At 46.7% G+C, this 19,551-nt stretch overlaps 1 protein-coding gene across 2 annotated transcripts; it reads right to left on the bottom strand.

Annotated features, from left to right (window-relative positions):
* Positions 1 to 4,369: 4,369 nt before the first annotated feature.
* FAM50A (family with sequence similarity 50 member A) lies at positions 4,370 to 17,462 on the bottom strand. 2 transcript variants are annotated; one of them, XM_081177218.1, is made up of 14 exons: positions 17,340 to 17,462; positions 15,733 to 15,857; positions 12,464 to 12,548; positions 12,206 to 12,305; positions 10,981 to 11,123; positions 10,748 to 10,824; positions 10,339 to 10,405; positions 10,093 to 10,154; positions 9,087 to 9,163; positions 8,637 to 8,691; positions 7,941 to 7,989; positions 7,448 to 7,518; positions 6,547 to 6,657; positions 4,370 to 4,544 (listed from the first exon to the last, which is right to left on the bottom strand). In XM_081177218.1, exons 2-14 carry the CDS (start codon positions 15,841 to 15,843, stop codon positions 4,536 to 4,538), a joined length of 1,017 nt encoding a protein of 338 aa, XP_081033344.1. In that variant the 5' UTR covers positions 15,844 to 15,857; positions 17,340 to 17,462; the 3' UTR covers positions 4,370 to 4,535. The 2 variants fall into 2 exon arrangements, with proteins under 2 accessions (XP_081033344.1, XP_081033343.1); XM_081177217.1 differs by having other exon boundaries at positions 17,267 to 17,411.
* Positions 17,463 to 19,551: the final 2,089 nt, after the last annotated feature.

Genomic DNA, 19,551 nt, shown 5'->3' with positions numbered 1-19,551 from the left:
CCATCATTCCTGGCCATTGGCCATGCTGACTGCAGTGATGGGAGATGGAGTCTAGCAATGTCTGGAGGGCCATGGGTTCCCCATCTCCTTTTCCTGCTTGGTAACTTGAGCTTAGAGAAATGGTGAACCGGATAGACTAACAGCTTCCAGAAGGGTAGCCCTATTAATCCATTGCAACAAAAGCAGCCAAGATTCTTGTGGTGTTTTAAGGATTAAGATCCCCTCCCCATCCCCACCCGAGAAAACCACTTATGGCCTCGAGTCCACTTCATAAGAAACATCATTCTGTGACATTTCTATCTATTTGCCTACTGCCTATTTTCTGAGATTGCTCCTCTCCGGTCCTTTTTTCATTGTTTTGCCTTATCTCTCACAACCCATTTCCAAAGCAATTTGCCCCTGAGCCCTCAATTGGAAAGGCGAATAAATTCAAAATAGAGAGAACCATGAAATGCCAGGCCCTGGAAGCCAAGGTTTCCCTCCAATCTATCCCACACTCCCAATGTGGCGTTGATAGCCTAGGAAGACCTCTGGCGCCTAGAAACCTCAGACAGCTCAGTAAACTGGCCGGTCCCCTTTAAGGGTGTGATCCTACGCATGTTAGTACAAGGATGGGCGACCTATGGCCCTCCAGAGGTTGCTGGACTTCAGCTCCCATCAGCCCCAACCAGCATAGCCCATAGGCAAAGATGATGGGGACTGTAGACCAGATCCTGATCCCTGAATACAATACTGCTTCCTACTGAGTGGACATGCATAGTAGGATGGTGCTATGACGTTTCATTTCCACCCACGTATTCCCAGCAGTGGCGTAGCGTGGGGGGTGCAGGGGGGCCGGCCGCACCGGGCGCAACATCTGGGGGGTAGGGTTAGGGGGCGCAAATCCACGGGTTAGGGGGCGCAAATTACTTGCCTTGCCCTGGGTGCTGACAACCCACGCTACGCCACTGGTTCCCAGATGGAAACCCTATTTAACTTAGTGGGATTTACTGGTGAGGAAGCATGCTGAGGACATTTCCAGCTCCGGACATTTTGACCTACTGAGGCTTACCGCATGTTGCCTTCTCATAGTTCATGTCATGTTAACTTGAATGTATATCAGTGCTAGAACACAGTTTAAATACAAGATGTGTCTCTACACAATCGTGTGCACCCACAAACATTGGGGGGGTAAGGGTTCTGTATTTGCAAGAGTGCCTGCAGGAGGTCATCATGACATGTATATGGGGTGTTCACAGGTGTTTCTATGGGCGAGTGAGAACTTACCTGTGTGCCAAAGGTATTTACGCACAATCTCTGTGTTAAGCATGCATAGCCTGCACATCTGCTCTGCACACAAAACCCCGTAAGAAACAGTTCAAACCCGGCTTGGGGGGAGGGTGCACAACCTCCAGCAAAATATAAAAAGAGATGTTGCTGAAATTGCCCCAGATTTGGAAGTCCCTCGGTTGTGTTTCTGCGATGTCTTTGATTGTTTTAAAATAAAAGGAGTCTGGTGTAGACGAAGACATCATAATCATCATCATTAAAATTTGGATACAGTGGTACCTCTGGTTAAGAACTTAATTCGTTCTGGAGGTCCGTTCTTAACCTGAAACTGTTCTTAACCTGAGGTACCACTTTAGCTAATGGGGCCTCCTGCTGCTGCTGCGGCACAATTTCTGTTCTCATCCTGGAGCAAAGTTCTTAACCCAAGGTACTATTTCTGGGTTAGCGGAGTCTGTAACCTGAAGCCTCTGTAACCCAAGGTCCCACTATACTATACTGCCCTTCATCCAAAGATCACAACATAGAAATACAAAATGAGAATACACAATACATAATGAAACAAAAACAAACCGATAACCCTCTCCAATACATTTTAAAAGCCAGAGAATGCTAATCAACCAAAGGCCTGGCTGAAGAGGAACTATTTTGCTTGGCATCTAAAGGTATCTAATGAAGGCACCGGGCAAACCTCTGTGGAGAGAGCATTTCACAAACAGGGAGCCATGCCAGAAAAGGCCCCATTCTCACGTTGCCACCCTCCAGACCTCTCATGGGGGGGACACATGAAGATGGGCCTCAGATGATGACCACAGAGTCGGTTCATATGGGGATAGGCAGTCCTGAGCCACTTAAGGCTTTATGGGTCAAAATCAGCACTTTGAATTGGGCCCAGAAACTATTTGGCAGCCAATGCAGTCGCACCAGAATCGGTGTAATATTCTCAAACCATCTTGCCCTGGTGAGCAACCTGACTGCCAAATTTTGCACTAGTTGAAGTTTCTGAACCATCTTCAGAGACAGTCCCATGCATAATGTGTTGCAGTACAGTAATCTAACCTAGTTACTGGAGCATAGATGGCAGTCTATCCCTGTCCAGATAGGGATGCAATTGGGCCACCAGTTGAAACTGATGGAAGGCACTCAGTGCAACAGCCTCAAGCGACAACAAAGGATCCAGAATTACCCCCAAGCTACCCACCTTCTCTTTCAGAGGAGGCGTTATTATATTTCCGTATGGGAATTTCTTTCCCTTTGGATGTTGTGTGCAGCAGTGGTACTTCCTTAGTGAAAAGCACACATACCTCACTATACAGGGACCCCATTTCCCTCCTGTATATAAAAGCCTTGAAAATGGGTTGAGGTGTGCCTCTAATGGGATTACAGCACCCCCTGGTGCCCATGGGAGAAAATGTCCCATTGCAGCGCATTCTAGTAATCCAATACTTTCTTTCACCAGTCACGTTGTTTTAAGCGACTTTGTACCATCTTAAGTTGGGAATAAAATACCTGACACTGGAGGGCCATAACTCTATCCCCAGCTCTTTATAAGGAAGGAGGCAACACTTGTGAATCCAACTCTTTTACTGTGAACTATGATTTGGGTAAACTAGTTATCCATTCAGAATGCACCGGTTAAATCTTCAGTCAGACTCTCGTCAAGCCATTATGCATTATGTAAGCCAAGCAGCCCAAAGACAGAGAAACAGCAGCCACGGAATTAACAAAGCATACAGATCCTGTTCATGTCCATATAGAATCCTTTACTACAGCTAGCTAACTTTTGGCCTGAGTCGTAGGTGGACTACAAGTCTGATCACTCCAGATCATTGGCCAAGCTGGCGAGTGTTATCGTAAGAGCCACAATTCTTTAGCTCTGCACCTCCTGGCCATATGAAGCTCTCTATGCCCATCCTCTCTCTCCGTCCTTCTCAGTCGCTTTTCCCTTTCCTGCATTTTGTCCATGACAGAGACCCTACTGTCTGCTTCTCCTCTCTGTGACATTGCTGCAGCTCAGCCAATCAGTGTGAAGATGCTTCATAATCACCACCAACTAGTCTCTTGGTGCAGCATAAATATAAATAACCTATTTTGGAAGTGGTCATTGTCTGGAAGCAACATGGCAACCAGGAAAAGTGAGGAAACACTAATGGCAATTCTTTAGTGACTGTTAAGATTCCAGGTCAAAAAGAACAGAAATGAGGGAAGATAGCTATACTTAGTCAAGGTGCAGCTTGATATTCACAATCACCCTCCAACTTGTAAAGATGGGTGTTACATGTGTTGTGTTTATTACGTCAATACTTTTTGTTGTAAGTTTGTCTTGCGCCCTGGAATTGCGGTTATGTGAAAATTATGGAACACATTCCACCCCCTTGAAAGGAAAGCCTTACAGAAATCCAGTTCTAAGATTTGCATATGGGTTTTAAGTGTGATTTTGTAGTGCTGGCAGCCACGTTGGGTGGCGGGTGGGGAGTGCAGAGTCAAAAAGTGGGTTCAGAGTGAAGCAAGTAAATGACCCCTTGTGCCTTTAACAGAGTTTGAATATATAAAGTAGACAGCTTCAGTAAGGCTTGAACACTGGTGCTTGCATGGTTGTCTGGGGTGAACAAGAACTGCTTGCAGGTAACTAGGAATGGAAACCAATATAAATTAGAATGGAGTTTGTTCTGCCCCCACACCTTCCTTTTATATGTCAATATGTCCCTTTAACTGTTATTAGTATTTTTTGTATATTATTATTGTAGTTTTCTTCTTTCTTTCCATTATTATTATTATTATTATTATTATTATTATTAATCTTTAATCTAAATTTATTTAATCTTTTTCTCCCTTGTTGAATTAAAAACAGATCAATACAACTCTGATGAGGGTGAGGCATTTTATTTTCAGGCTAGCGTCTTTTGTTACTTATTTTGCATCTTAGCAGTAAGTAGCATGAAACACTTGTTAGAGAAAATGAGAAATCAACCGGTCAGGCCTGCTTTAGAACCCACCCAGAGTCTGAAAGCAGATTCTAGCACTATCCCATGGCTCAAATGAAGTTTTGATCTGGCAGATTTGGCAGCCCTTGGCCACAAGTGGTACAACACAACACTTCATGTTTAGGTGAGGCCAAGTTTATTTCATCAAAGGCTGATACAGTTAGGGGTAAAGGTGCAGCTGCAGAGGTTGGAGGGCTGGAGCGGGATAAAGAAGAGATGCTGCAGCAGCTTCAGGAAGGCAGACACGTATCACACCAATAGAGGATCAGCAGCTTCATCCGTCCCTCAGCGGATCTGTGGGAAGTAAGAAGAGGGTGGGAGTTGATCCAGTACCATGCTGTAGAAGTTTTGCCAGGAAGCACTGGGCACCGCTTGTAAAAACCACATGAACTGGGGCACCACTCCATAGCTAGGTCAGGTACCACAGTGGCATCTATTTGCGCTTAGGGTGACTACAGAACAGCAGTGCCTCGTTCATTTACAACGGAATAATGCTAATGACCTAACAGACCGCAGTGATAAACCACGAGTGAGGAAATTTGATGATGCAAAGGACAAGGCCATGGCCTTGTGGGTTAAGAATCATCGTTTCTGTTAGCTGCTGGGAAAGCAACATGGCAGGAAACAGATTGTGTACGAGTCATCAATTGGCTGAATCTGCAAGAGGAGGAGCTTGAATTTTCAGAATCTTTGACGCAAATATCACAGCCACACACACAAAAAAGAGGATGTTAAAGAGCACCAGTCAGCTCTCAGTCTCCTCTATTCTTTGGGTACAGACAAATTAATGTTGTTTATCATCCCTTCTTGATGTTATCTTAGTACTTGCCATGCTATATTCTCCTTTAAAATTATTTGCTTGTTTGTTAATTAAATTTACATACTGCCCTTCATCCGACAATCTCAGGGCAGTTCACACAATGGGGTGATCAAACCTGATCGCTTTGCAGATGTGCTAAATAACTGCAGCACAGGGCGCTCAAGATTCTGGAATGAAGGAGTGAGCAATTCAAATGGAGGACACTAGGCCAAGCTACACATTACACACAACATTGCAGCTGGTGAACCTGTGGGACCTTCAGATGTTGGTGGACTCCCAGTTCCCATTATCCCTGACCATTTGCTATGCTGACTGGGGCTTATGGGAGTTGGGGTTTCAACAACAACTTCTTAAGGTCCACAGGTTCCCATCCATCTCTGCTCTAAAGGCACTGAAACATTCTCCCCTCCTGCTTCTTCAAAACTTGAGGTGACTTACGATTATTAAAACACAATAAACAGCCCAGTCCCAACAAAAACCACGTCACAGCTATAAAAGACTGCTGCCAAAATGCCTCAAGGAATGGTGAGTTTAAAACATCTACAACCATGAAGCAATTGCTTGGAAACTACGACTAACCGAGAATGTGGCAGCTAAACTGGTGACTGGGAGTGACTGCTGTGACCATAGAAGACTGGTCCAAAAGGATCTACACTGACTTCCAGTACATTTCCAAGCACAATTCAAGGTGTTGGTGCTGACCTTTAAAGCCCTAAACAGCTTCAGCCCAATATATCTGAAGGAGCGCCTCCACCTCCATTGTCCAGCCTGGACACTGACGTCCACCTCTGTGGGCTTTCTGGTAGTTCCCTCACTGCGAGAAGTGGGGTTACAGAGAACCAGGCAGAGAGCCTTCTCGGCAGTGGAACACCCTCCCAAAAGATGTCAAACAGGTGACTTTTTAGAGCCTTTCAGAGTGGCTGTGGCAACCCAGTCAATTAGGCATAACAGAAATAATAAAAGTTGCTGTTATTGTGGTTGTCACCATCATCATCAATCAAAACCTCACAGGTTCAGTTAGACAGAGAAGATGAAGCAGAAGATAGAGACCACCATCAAGAATTCCTTGGCAAGAGAGGTTCGAGCAAGGAGAACTTGTGAAGGCAGACTGTTGAGTACTGTGGTTGTTAAGGGAATGAGGTCATGAGCTGGAACATTCCCAGTTCAATATCACCTCACCTATTTAAACTTTCTGCAAAGGTCTATGCAAGCCATTATCTCTCAATGATCTATTAGTAACATAGGGATACCGATCAATCTTGGCCTACCTTACAGGGCAAGACATCACAGACATAGCATTTAGAGTACTCTGAAAAAAGCCCAATACAATTTCACAGGGATATACTCATACTGCCATAAATTCGCAAGGCAAGTCATTTGACGCTCCCAGTATTTGAGACACCTCTCCCCTGCTGAACTCCTTCAGAGCTCCCCCATCCTTATCACGCCCCTTCCCCCAGCTCCCCCACTCCCTACCGTGTACTTGTCCCACTTCTTCTCGGGGTCGTAGGGCTCCCACCGGCTTGCAGGGAAAATATGCTTGTTCTTTTCATACCAACTGCGAAGCACCACTTTGCCGGCATGGGACTGGAGATGGCGGACAAGAGGGGAATTGGGGTGGGGGAAACTATGGTCAGAAAAGCCCAACAAGCTCAGAATGGGGGTGGAAACTTTATCTGAAGACAAGTATTGTTTGAACACGTCCCCTCCTTTCCCAATGCAGAGTTCTTTGGGAAGGAGTTCTTTGCATCAGCCATTCCCCAGTCAAGTCTTGTCCATGTATTCTGGAGTGAAATGTACTCTCTGCGGGGCTTCCCTTGCACTTGGTCCAGAAGGAGCAGATGGTGCAGAATGCTGCAGCAGGATTGCCCTTAGCTTTGGACCAGTTTACCTAAGAGCCTGTCCTCGCATGAGGCCACCCGACTACGTCAATCAGCGGAATTGGTACTACTATAAAGGTAAAGGGACCCCTGACCATTAGGTCCAGTCGTGGCCGACTCTGGGGTTGCAGCACTCATCTCGCTTTATTGGCCAAGAGAGCCGGCATACAGCTTCCGGGTCATGTGGCCAGCATGACTAAGCCACTTCTGGCGAACCACAGCAGCGCACGGAAATGCCGTTTACCTTCCCGCCGGAGTGGTACCTATTTATGTACTTGCACTTTGACGTGCTTTTGAACTGCTAGGTTGGCAGGAGCAGGGACCGAGCAATGGGAGCTCACCCTATCGCAGGGATTTGAACCGGCAACCTTCTGATCGGCAAGTCCTAAGCTCTGTGGTTTAATCCACAGTACCACCCGCGACCCTGGCACTACTATAGGTGCCACCTAATACAGAACTTAATACAGAGCTGGGCCAGGTTCCCTCCTCCTCCTCACCTCATCTTTTTCCACTGTTGCGTCACTTAGAAGCCGAACATCATCGTGTACATCAAAATTGAAGAGCGGCCCTGGATTGGGGAGCACCCCAGGGGAGAGAGAAAAGGCTCATATTGGAGCTTATCACTCCTACCCCCATAGCCCAAACCCCTCTCTTAAACCTTCAACCTCAGCCAAGTACTTTATAACCCACAGGAAAGTCTGCATCCCCTTTTCAGCCTCTCCTTTTTCACCAATGCTTCAGTCGCTACCTCTTTGATTGTTGCCGTGTCACAGGGGACAGTCTCATTGTGATTTGCCCATTGCTTCTCTGTTTATGCCCCTTTGCCTTTTCTCTTAGCCCAAGCAACCTTCTCTCTGCCAACATGCAACTGCAGCCCAATCTGACTCTGACCACCACTGTGTCTGTGCCACAGTAACTAGAACAGAACCCGCCCCCCCGCATTACTTCCCCAGGTAGACTCAGAATGGAGGAAGGGCAGAAAAAACTCACCGCTTTTCCCCCGGGCCTTGGTGACGATGAAGTCATAGAAGCTGTGGTGCTAGACAGGCAGAAAGAAATGGGTTCAGGAAGGGATGTCTCAAAAATATTCCCAGCCCACACAGAGGAAAGCAGCCAATGGACTTACTTTATTTGTGGCAAATGGGAACTGGGATGGAAACAAAGGGCAGCGTCCCCCACAAAAAGAAAGTGTTAACTGGGGTTTGTTTCAGTGTTTGAAGAAGAATGGGGTGCCACCCCACTCAGACAGACCTACAGCTATTCCACTTCTTTCCAGGGGGGACCTAACTGAATCTGGCTTAACCATCCCACTTCACATGCTGACTGAGTCAAAAGAAGACCCCATGGAACTACTCTGGGTGATGGAAGTTGGGGTCTCTTTAAATATTTCTCAAAGCGGGAAGTGGACTTCCCTAAAAACAAGCACTAGCAGTCTCTATGTACAAGAAGTCAAGTGTTTCCTCCCAGTTTTGTTTGAACTTTTGTTGGGGATGGGAGGGAGGGAGAATCCTGCTTCACACACCCCTCTAATACTCTGGAAAGTCTAAGTAAGGAAGTTCAGATCTTCTGACTTTTAGATTACTAGCACAAGGATGAATTAGGTACAATTTGGGTGCTTTCTCCTCATGCATAAAGGGGGCAGGGTTCTGAAAAGCAGAACAGGCTGCCCCAGGGCCATCCACTCACATGTGGGATGATCAGATCCTCCTTGATGTACATAAGTTGCTCCACACCAGCTGACCTGCAAGGGGAGGGAAGGAGAGACATACTCAGAGTCTAAACCCACCATCTTCCCCTGCCCAATAAGCCTCATACCTTCATCAGCCAGTAACTCTGACTGAAACATCCTCCAGAAAAGCATTCACTTTTCTCCTGCACTCTGCTTGCTCTGTGTTTGTGTACGTGTGTATGCTGGCTGCATTACAAAGTCTGTGCTGTCAGCTCCTACTGTGACTTTGCATATTAATGAATCATCCTCATTTTACAGATGAAGATTTAACTCAAATCTACCATGGCCAGATCTTACACTCCCTACTAGACCATGATGACTTGGACTCTCTGATCTCTCTCTAACGCTTTGGCCATACCATTCCCACCACCCTGGGTGAGCTACCTCAACTCTGCCAAGTCCTTTACCGGAGTTCACTGAAGTCCTTACGCAAGATCTCCAGGGCCTTTTGCAGGAACTGCTGGATGGTGTTGCCCTTCTTCATCTGCACTGCGGGGAAATGAAAGTCAGCCTGGAATGGATCTCCCTCATTTATATGCCCCAGCCCCAAAATATAACCTGCAGAATCCTCAAAGGATATACACACGGCTAGTATGTGTGTGTGTGGGGGGGTATTTATTACATTTACATCCTGTTATTCCTCCAAGGAGCTCAAGCCAGCACACGTGGTTCTCTATGCTTTTATCCTCACCACATTCCTGTACAGCTAGGTTGAGAGAGGGACTGGCTCAAAGTCACTCAGAAAGTAAGCTTCATGGCTGAGTGGGGATTTCAACCAAAAACATAAACTGAGGCTCTAAACACTACAGCACACTGGTGCACACCCTCTCTCACACTCAGCCACTCCACTGTGTGTGTGAATAGGAATGAGAGGGCACTATTTTACATATAAGATTAATGGCTTCAGGCCTTAATTGGTAGATTAGTAAACTGAAGCTGTGGATATTTTGGTGCAAGTAGCTTTTAATTCATGGGGTAGAGAGCTAAGAGCAACATTACCAGTTCATAGGTGGTCATGCACTGGGGGCTCATGCTCTGCAGGGGTGAGGATCCGCCAGCCTGTGTGCCAGCCTTTGCCTGCCAGGGGGTTCAATGTGGCCCGCAAGGCCAATTTCCCCAAACCGTGCTCACCCGCCCATCAGCTGACATCACTGTTGACAGCAGCTGATGGGCAGGAGGACAGGGTTTAATCCTGTTTTTGTTGTGTGTCCTGTTCCCATTTGGGATGTTAGCTGACAGGCAGGTGCCCCCCGCCCTAGTCAGATTTGGCATGCAGGACAAAAGGTTCCCCACCGCTGGTGCACTGAATGGAAAAAGCCAACCATCTGGGCTCCTACCACCCCACACGCTAAGCCACCAACTCCTTTTCCAAAGCTAGGAACTGAGCCCAATATCGCATGGAGCAAAGCTCACCTTGACAGTCCGGCGGTGCCCAGAGCCATCCCAGTAGCTGAAGGTGATTTCTATTTCTTCACCTGGTGGGAGAGGAAAACCACAGAGGAGTCAAGAGAAGGGCAGAATAAAAACTCTCATCAGAAGAAATATGAAAATCTCCAACATCTTCCTATAAACAATACCCCTCCCCTGCTATGACCACATGACAGGCTCTGATAACCAGTGGTCAAGGCCAGGCCACTGACACCACATTCCCTCACTCACTCTTTATTTTCTCCTGTTTGGCTTCCCACTCCTGCCGAAGTTCTTCTCGCAGGCGGTTTTCTTCCTCCTGGAAACCGGAGGAGGGGAAGGCAAAAGCTGTCAAGGTGATGCCTTGGTGGGGCTGGGGAAACCCAGCACCTTCCCGATGTTTTGGACTCCAACTCCCATCAGCCTCCAGCCAACATGGCCAGCGGGTCAGGGATGATGGGAGCTGGAGTCAGTCCATTAACTTCAGGAGAGGCCACAGGATCCTCGCTCCTGCCTTAGTGCAGAAAGGAACAATCCACAGAGGGAAAGATGGGAGCAAAGTGCCTTGCAAGATGTAGATGGCAAGGGGCATTGGGGACCCCTCCAGGGCACTTGAGGATGGAGGTGGGTGGGTGCCACAGAGGGCAGATAAGCAGCATACCTCACGGTCACGGTCAGGCAGGAAGCTGGTGTCCACATCTGGGTTCTTCCCCAGTTTCTTCTTCTTGGGGGCCAGCTCTGAGGGAGGTGGTGCAATCAGACAAGAGGGAGGAGCTACCCTTGGAACTTCACAGCCATCCCTTCACAGCCCCACCTTGCTTCCAGTGTCACCACCACCCAGGCCCACCTGGGCTTCCCTCTCCACCTGGGAGCCCCCAGCCTTCCAGGCCTCACCTTCCCGCTCCAGCTCTGCCTCTTCCTCTTCCTCCTCGATGCCGCCATCATCTTCCTCCTCCTCATCCAGGGTGAAGGACAAGCTTGAGATCTTGCGCTTCTGCTCCTGCTTGCGTTCCCGCTCCCGCATGCGCTCCAGCTTCCTATGAGGAACAAGCCAACATCAGCTTCACAGGGGAGGGGGAAACAAAGCATTCCAAAGATGGTGGAGGAAAGCAGAGAGTTGAAAAACAGCAGGTGACCTGAAGAGGAAAGAGGGGTTGATGTTAGAGTATCCCCAGATTGGTCATACTTCTCAGATTAGGGAGATGGGCAGGAAGGGAACTTAAGAGTCACAAAGCTGCTACACTAGAGGGAAGCGAATAACATCATGTCCTTATTTATTTAGGATTATTTATAATCTGCCTTGCTTTCATCTTGGAATTTAAGGCAACTTTCATGGGGTTGTCAGGCAGTCTCCCATCCAGATCAGACCCAGACCCAGTGAGTGGCTACATCATAAGCCTTCAGGCAATACCTGTGCTTAACAATGCTCAGTGTTTCACAAGCATTACTGCAGTAATCTTCACAACAACCTTGTAAGTTTGGCCAGTATTATGCTGCCGGTACTGCAGGAGGAGGCGCCAAGGCTGAGAGAAAATAGTGGCTTGCTCAAGGCCCCGCTGGATCAGATCAAGCACCCACATAGCCCAGCACCCTTGCTTCCAACCGTAGCCAGTGGTTGCCTTGGGAAGCTCACAAGAAAGGCATGAAGGCAATATTCTTCCTGGTTAAGCTCCAGTTTTTTTCCTTAGTTTTGTGCAGATATAATGCCTCTGGACATAGAAGTTCCATTCGGTTAGTTGACAGGCTAATTAACAGACAACAGATTTATCCCTTTTTTAAACTCACAAAGGCTTAGTGGATTTCAAAATTAGGCAATGAATGAAGAAGCACCTTGTTCTGCCTCACCTGAACATGACTGACTGCATGTCTTAGTGTTCTATAGTTTAAAATGGGATGCTCTCACTGCACAGCCTACATCTGAATAGTCACCCATCAGGGATGCTGAAGGTACAGTGTGCCAAGGGCTAGGACCAGATGACCTCCATGGCCCTTCCAACTCTATGGTCTTAACCATTACGGTACTCCAGATCTTATACACCACCCTATAGTACAGGGGGAACATTCATGAAGGAGGAAAAATATTGCCCATCCCAGTCTACCCAGAACACCCACAACTCACAGCTGCAGCTCCTTGGATTGCTCCTTCTTTGCCAGCTGCTTCTCCCGTTCCTTTACGAGAGCCTCTTGCTTGGCCTTCATGTCGTTGAGGGTCACCAGACCTATCAGAAGAAAATGTGCTGGGAATCAGGCCTCCCATGTGATGATTACCCAGCTCTGTGCAGGGAAGTAGAGTCTATTCATCCATTCAAGTCAAAGAATGGAGACTGGGACCCCTGCAGCTTCATTCCCCAGCACTGGGCTCCCTTCCCACACTCACCAACAGTGCTGGATTTCAGCTCAGCTTCCACTGCATCATAGTGAGCTGAGAATTTCTTGTCAATGTTTGACTTCATGATGTTCTCCTGCCATGGGAAAGAGGAGATCAAGTTTGCTGCTGCATGAAGCTAGAGACTCAGCGATATCCCAGTTACGACTTCCAGCCCACCTTCTTAGACTAAATCTACAAAGATGTGCAACTACCCCAAGAGGAGGAGGAACACAGATTAGGGGACATCAACCCATGTGCTGTTTGGGGTCAGGGCAGCCATAGGAAAACCTCACATGCCCTTAGTGTTCTCATCTCATCCTGCCCTTGGTTAAGATAAGCACTCACACTCTGTATCCCAACTATTTTAGATTCATAGCCTACCTTAATCCAAAGACCTGGGACAGATTATGTACATTTTCTACTGATTTTGATTGAAAGAAGTAAAGAAAAAGAGGAAAATCCTTTTCACCAAGGAAAGAAGTCGAGTTGGGCATGGAAAGGTCCTCAACCAGAATGCTTCGCTTTACAGGCAGTGCTGCCAGGAGGAATTCAGTGTCTTCAAGGCTGAGAAGTTGGGCTCCACAAGAAAGGGCCAACACCCCAAACTGTATTTGTTTTATCAACATTGCCCTTGCCTTGTCAATCCAATAAGTGATCTACAGCACACCCCCTCTGGTATCCTCCAGATGTTCTGGACTCCAGCCCCCACCTGTCCCAGCCAGAATGACCAATGGTCAAGAGTGATGGCAACTGTAATTCAAAACATCTGAAAAGTACCACACTGGGAAGGCTGATCTAAATGGTTGGGAGATGTGAGCCCAGAGAACAAAGTCCAAGGATCTGTAATCATTTTTGGAAGGAACAAGTGCCCTGCAGAAGCACAGAAAGGTCCAAGGCAAGAAGAGAGCTCATTTGAGACTTTCAAGCACACAGCATTTTTGTATACTAAGAGGGAACCCAGGGGAAGCAAGCAAGGTGAGCTAAACATTGTCAGAAGCAGTGGTACTGTTGGCAAGACTTGTTGGGGAAAGCTCTCAAGACTGAAGTGTCATTATTATTCAGGGGGTATAGCTTGTTATAAAAACACAGGGAAAGGGGGAAAGTAGTCTATAAACTCAATGCATTGCAGAAAAAGTATACGGTCACCCAGGTCCAAGATGAAGGGAATGGCAATACCTGTGAATGTATCTGGATGAAGGAAAAAAGATAACACTGTGAATGTCTGCTTAGAGACCCGCAAAATCAATCAGAGTCGTTGAATGAGGAATTCTCTAATAAAGAATTAAATTGTTCTTTGGCACTAAATACACACTGCACAATCTAAGCTCTCCTGTTTCTAGGGAAACGCATTTCTGTTTGGTGAGCTTAACACTACAGAAAAAAGCAGTGCTGCAGCCCAGGCACTTCATATAAAACTTTAAATCTCCTAATAAAGCAGAAGAAAAGGAAGTTGTGTCTGCTCCCTCACTGGTCCTGTCATCCACCGCCCCCCTCAGGTACGGCACACTTGGGGTTCTTGCTTGTGACAGCAGGTAGAGGGAGGGAGATGCCAAGACTGGAGTAGGTCGAAGCAGCTATGCTATGCCCTACTGCTCGGAGGATAGGGAGATTTCAAAGGCATGTGCTTGGTGTTCAAGTTGCAAAGCAGCAAAGCCATATTCAAGGTCAGGTGTTTGGCCCTCCAAATGCTGCTGAACTACAACTACCAACATCCTTCGCCATTTGCCATACTGATGGGAATTGCAGTTCACTGACATCTGGAGGCCCCAGTGTTTCCCACACATGTTCAGTATAATAAGGAACTAACTCAGGAGTGGAAATATTTCATCTTTTGAGGCACATTTCTGAGCACCTATAATTTTTCTAAATTTTCTGCAATTACCATACTTGTTGGAGACAGACCCTATTTAACTATGCAAGGGACCTTACATGCATTTGAGATTATTATTTTCTCTTTCAGCAGGTTAATAGAATGGTCAGAATCTCAATTCATTTAAATCCTAGTTCACTTTGACAGAGCAACACTAACAGACAATGTGATAGTGATGAGCCTAACATGAAAGATGTGATTAGTCAAATAAAAGGAAAGAGAAAGGATAACAAAGTCCAGGTTTTAAAAGAGGTGGGGCGGAGGGAACGTACTTCACTATACTCAGTTAGAAAAGTATATTGGAAAGATACGTTATGTGACAGACAAGTTGGGGAAGATGGGCAATTTCTGACAGTAATAAAAGAAGAAAACTGCAAACCATAGTCATGCAGAAAACGAATATTCAGAAAAAGGGATACAACCACACAGGAATTTTTTTATCTGGTAGCCAACACTTACAAGAGGTGGGATGGACAAGTGATTGAAAGGGAGACGAGAATATACAGAATACATCAAGCCAGAAGAATAAAAACCTCTAAGAGAAATCTGGTGATAGAGAGATGGAGAACCTGTGACCCTCCAGTTGCTTTTGGACTATGACTCCTGTCATCCCTGATCATTGGCTATGCTAGCCAGGCTGATGGGAGCTGAAGGTCAACATCTGGAAGAACAGAGGTTCTCCATCCCTATGGTAAAACAACAAGTTGTGAAATCTTCCTAGAGAGGTTTTCAAGGAAAAATATTTAAGGTTGCTTAGGGCAGGGATTGAACTGACCGACAGTACCCCTTCAACTCTATAATGGAAGAGAGCAGTGAAGTTAAAGAAAAAACAAAAAACCATGCCAAGGGCCAACTGAAATGTTGTGGGGGGAAGGAATCATGAGGAAACGATTATCCACAACTATTGCCAAAAGATAGATACGTTGGTTTAATGTATTTGTACTCAGCATGCTCAGCTTCACCATGGGCTAGGGTGTTGTATTACCTGCAACCATAATTTGAATACAGTGTTAAATATTTATTAGAACATCTGCTTAATTTTTTAATGCCTCAATTTGGTTTCTTATACTGTATGAACACTACAGATTGCAGAAAAATGGCTTAAAGGTGCATTTGAAAAGCATCACATATGAAAAGCATTGAAACTTTTTAGATGACTCTCGTGGTCCCTTCCAACTCTACAAAATTCTATGATCATTCTGAAAACACCTTTCCGTATTTTGCGCTGGCTCTTCCTGACAACCTGGCGTCAAAGAACAGACAATTCCATGCTGCTGCCTTCTTTGCCATTTCCTGCATTCAGAGTCCTCCAATGCTTCTGCACCACACCCTCATGGTAATACCTCGCTCAGCAACCAAATTACCCCCCCCCCCATCTTGCCCCTTAGGACCTTCTGCTTCCTTTCACCTCAGCAATCCGTTGCCTCATCTGTTCCATATGTTCCCGCTGCCTCTCCCTCTTCTTCATCAGCTGGAGTGCCCGGCCAGCCTCGCTGGCAGCTCCTTTGTACTGCGCCATGGCTGTAGATGGACCTGTGAGGCAAAAATAAAAATCCCCACATAGACATGAATGTATGAAGCAGCAGCTTTATAACAAGCAACCATTGGCCCATCTGGCTCATTACTGTCTGCTCTTGACTATTTATTTATTATTTATTCATTTCATAAGATTTATACACCGCTTGCTTATAAAACAAAAACAAAACAACAACAACAACAACCTCAAAGCGGTTTACAGGAAGACAAAACAATAAAATTAAGAAAAATTTACAACACTACTTTAAAGCCTACATAAGTTGAAATACCAAGAGATTAAAACTACCATATTTTTCGCTCTATAAGATGCACCAGACCACAAGACGCACCTAGTTTTTGGAGGAGGAAAACAAGAAAAAAAATATTGTGAATCTCAGAAGCCAGAACAACAAGAGGGATTGCTGCGCAGTGAAAGCAGCGATCCCTCTTGCTGTTCTGGCTTCTGGGATAGCTGCGCTGCCTGCATTCGCTCCATAAGACGCACACACATTTCCCCTTACTTTTTAGGAGGGAAAAAGTGAGTCTTATGGAGCAAAAAATACGGTACTTTAACCTGGCTCTCCTTCCTTGAAGGTTTTTAAACAGAGGTTGGTTGGCCCTCTGTCACAGATGCTTTAGCTGAGATTCCTGCATTCCAGGGGGTTGGAATAGAATCAGGGGTGGCCAACTCCCAAGAGACAGCGATCTACTCACAGAGTTAAAAACTGGCAGTGATCTACCCCCTTTTTTGGGTTCAAATCAAAGTTGTTGAGCTTTTTTAGGGGAGCCAAAGTTGCTGAGCTTCTTTGGGGGTAGCCAGTGATCTACCAGTGATCTACTGGTAGATCACAATCTACCTGTTGAACGTGCCTGGACTAGATGATGGTCCCTCCTAACTCTTAAGAGTCTATGGATAGCTCAGTTGGTTAGAGCCTGGAGCTGATAACGCCAAGGTTGCAGGTTCGATCCCCGTCTGGGACAGCTGGATTAGATGCTACTGTCTACAATATGATTCTGCTGCAACTTTCTAACCATCTGGGCAGGGTTAGGGAATGTTTCTAAGCAGGCGCCGAAGAGAGCGCAGCGAAGGCGCCTGCTTGATCAATCGGCAGGGAGTTCCAAAGTGCAGGCGCTGCCCGCACTAACCGGCCGGGATGTTGCGCCTGCGGGCTCCCAGCGTCCCTAAAGAGATTTCCCGGCCTCATTGGCCAGAATCCTTCCAAGCGGGCTTGTGTCGGGGCTTGGGAGGGCGTGGGGGGGGCTGGCTCTACCACAGACCGCCCAGCTCGGCCCCTCAAAGGCTGCTGCCCGGCGAGCAGGAGCAGACGAGGGGGAAGAACCTGGACGGCTGAGGGCCTCGGATCCGGCCGGGGAAACAGGGGCGCGCAAATGGACGGGCCCGGTGTGAGGAAGCTCTGCGGCCTTGCCTGGTCAGGAGAAGGAGCACCCGCTGATTCCGCCTCTCCTTTCTCCAGCCGCAGATCCCACCAGCTGCCTTACCTACGTCGCTCGCGAGCGGAACTTCCGGCAGGGGGAAAAACCGGAGCCGCCCGCTATTAGCTAAGTTCCGCTCTGGCCCGCGGCATCACTATGGTGGAAGCCCTGTCGCGATGAAGCGTCTTCCGGAAACTCGCTCAGGGAGTCAGTGCGCAGGACCCATTTCCGGTTCCGCGATTGGCGGCGACGCGGAGCCAGCGCCCCCTAGAGGGCCGCCGCCGAGCGGACGGAAACAAACGTTGGTTATCGATCCCTTGTGTCTCTGGAGGACTCGGAGGAACGCGCTTGAGACAAAGGCGTGCAGTGCGAGCCTGTCAATACATCTACTCAGAAGCAAGCCCCATTGAACTCAGTGAGGCTTACTCCCAGGTGTATAAGATCGTAGCCTGTATAGACTTTCCCCCATTGTCCTCCTCCCCGCCATCATCCCTGATCAGTGGTCCTGCTGGCTAGGGGTGAGAGAAGTTGGAGTCCAACAACAGCTGGAACACCCTCCCTCCCCAAGATTGGGAAAGGCTGGTTTAGGCAGTCAGCCTGCAGAAAGCCCCGTATTCTTTTGTAGTTTGCGGGGGGGGGGGTGGACAGCCTCCCCCTCTCCTTGCATCTTTGTCCCCGCTAGCTGCAGTTATTTTATGCCCTTCAGAGTTGTCACACATATCTGTTAATCGCTTTTATTGCAAATTTGGAAGTGACTAATATAAAAATCAATTAAATTCAACAATAAAAACACAACTTGGGATAAGCTTTTTGAGGTGTGAGGGAAGGCAACATGATGCTTCCAGTTCTTCCAGAGTACTACAGGAAAGAAGACTTGCAAATCCTGTGCCCTCAAAACTTATTACATGGTGTAGAAATTAAACAAGTTCCCTGCGCATCTCAAGTCTGTTGAATTTTTGTTTTTTAAAGGTACAGACATCCCAACACAAAAGGGATTTGAGCCCTGCAGGATGTCTTCTCTTACCTTCATAAAAAAACCAAAAAATAGAATGTACTTTTCAGAGTACTGCAATTAAAACTTCAACCTTCTCTGTACCTGGAAACTAAACCCTTCAGAGACTTATAATTTCCAGCACCCTTAAACTTCTCAGGATTCTTTCAGGGAAGCCATGTGCTTTAAATGTATAGTGTAGATGTGACCAGTTTTATTTAAATGTTCTGATTGCATTTACAGTAATTCCTGCGTACTTCTACCACACTTGCCCAGATGTGGAGAATTCTGCAATTGGCAGCTGGGAGTGAGACCTGTGTGGCTATCCTTTTTAAAAGATCCTAGTTTGAAACCTCTTCTGTTTAGAATTTCCCACCTTTCTAAATATTGTAAACAATATTTTCATTCTACTTGAGTTGGCTCTGCACCTCAACAGGAAATAAGTGGTGCCCTCTAAATTCTTCAATATGTAAACTTCACAGTATCTGCCCAAAAGGTTTATCCATATATGAACTGACCCAGACCCTGCAATCCTCATCTGAGGCTCTTCTTCATGTCCCTGCTCCACAAGAGTCGATTAGAGATTTCTTCTAGAGCCTTTTAATGATCGTTGCTCTAGTATGGCAGAAGCACTGTGCTAGAGGGAGAATAAAAACCAGCACTCTTACTGTAAAGAGAGGCTCCCTGAGGGCAGAATTGCAGAGAAGGCCTAAGAACTCTTCACCAATTCTTCCCTGCAAGTACTGCTCCTGTCCCCATATTATTTTGGCAAACAGGGTTTCTGCTCCAAGAGGAAAGGGTCATAAACTAACTGGGCCAAAAGGTCTTAGCCCAAGGTAGATGAGAGGTAAATGCATTATGCCCAAATATGTGCCACACTTCTAGATACATACTAAGGGTAGTATGTTGCTAAACCCTGCACGTATCTGCTTTCAGACCTTGGTGACACACAGGGAGACTGGGGAAAGTTTGAATAAACTGATCAATTCCAACAGTTGGCTCCCTAAAACAGCAATTCTTCATTTCCTTGCTTAATTCTTGAAAAAAGGACACTGAGCTGTAGAAAAAAAGCAGATGAGATGGAAGTCTGTAACCAGAGTTAAGCTGTGCAGGTTAAAACAAAATTCAAGTTTCATGGTTCACATGGCGCTGGGCTCTACATTGGAATTCCTTTCCAAAAAGATTAAGCCACAAAGGCCAGGCTGTGGGACTTCTCCAACATTCTCATTATGCCATGTCTCACATGAGGTTTTTCATCCATCTCCTGAGTTTAACATGGTCTTTCTC

The sequence above is a fragment of the Podarcis bocagei genome (assembly GCF_964188305.1).
Source record: "Podarcis bocagei genome assembly, chromosome: 17".
NCBI lineage: Eukaryota > Metazoa > Chordata > Lepidosauria > Squamata > Lacertidae > Podarcis > Podarcis bocagei.
This window is presented reverse-complemented; position numbering and strand designations above follow the sequence as displayed.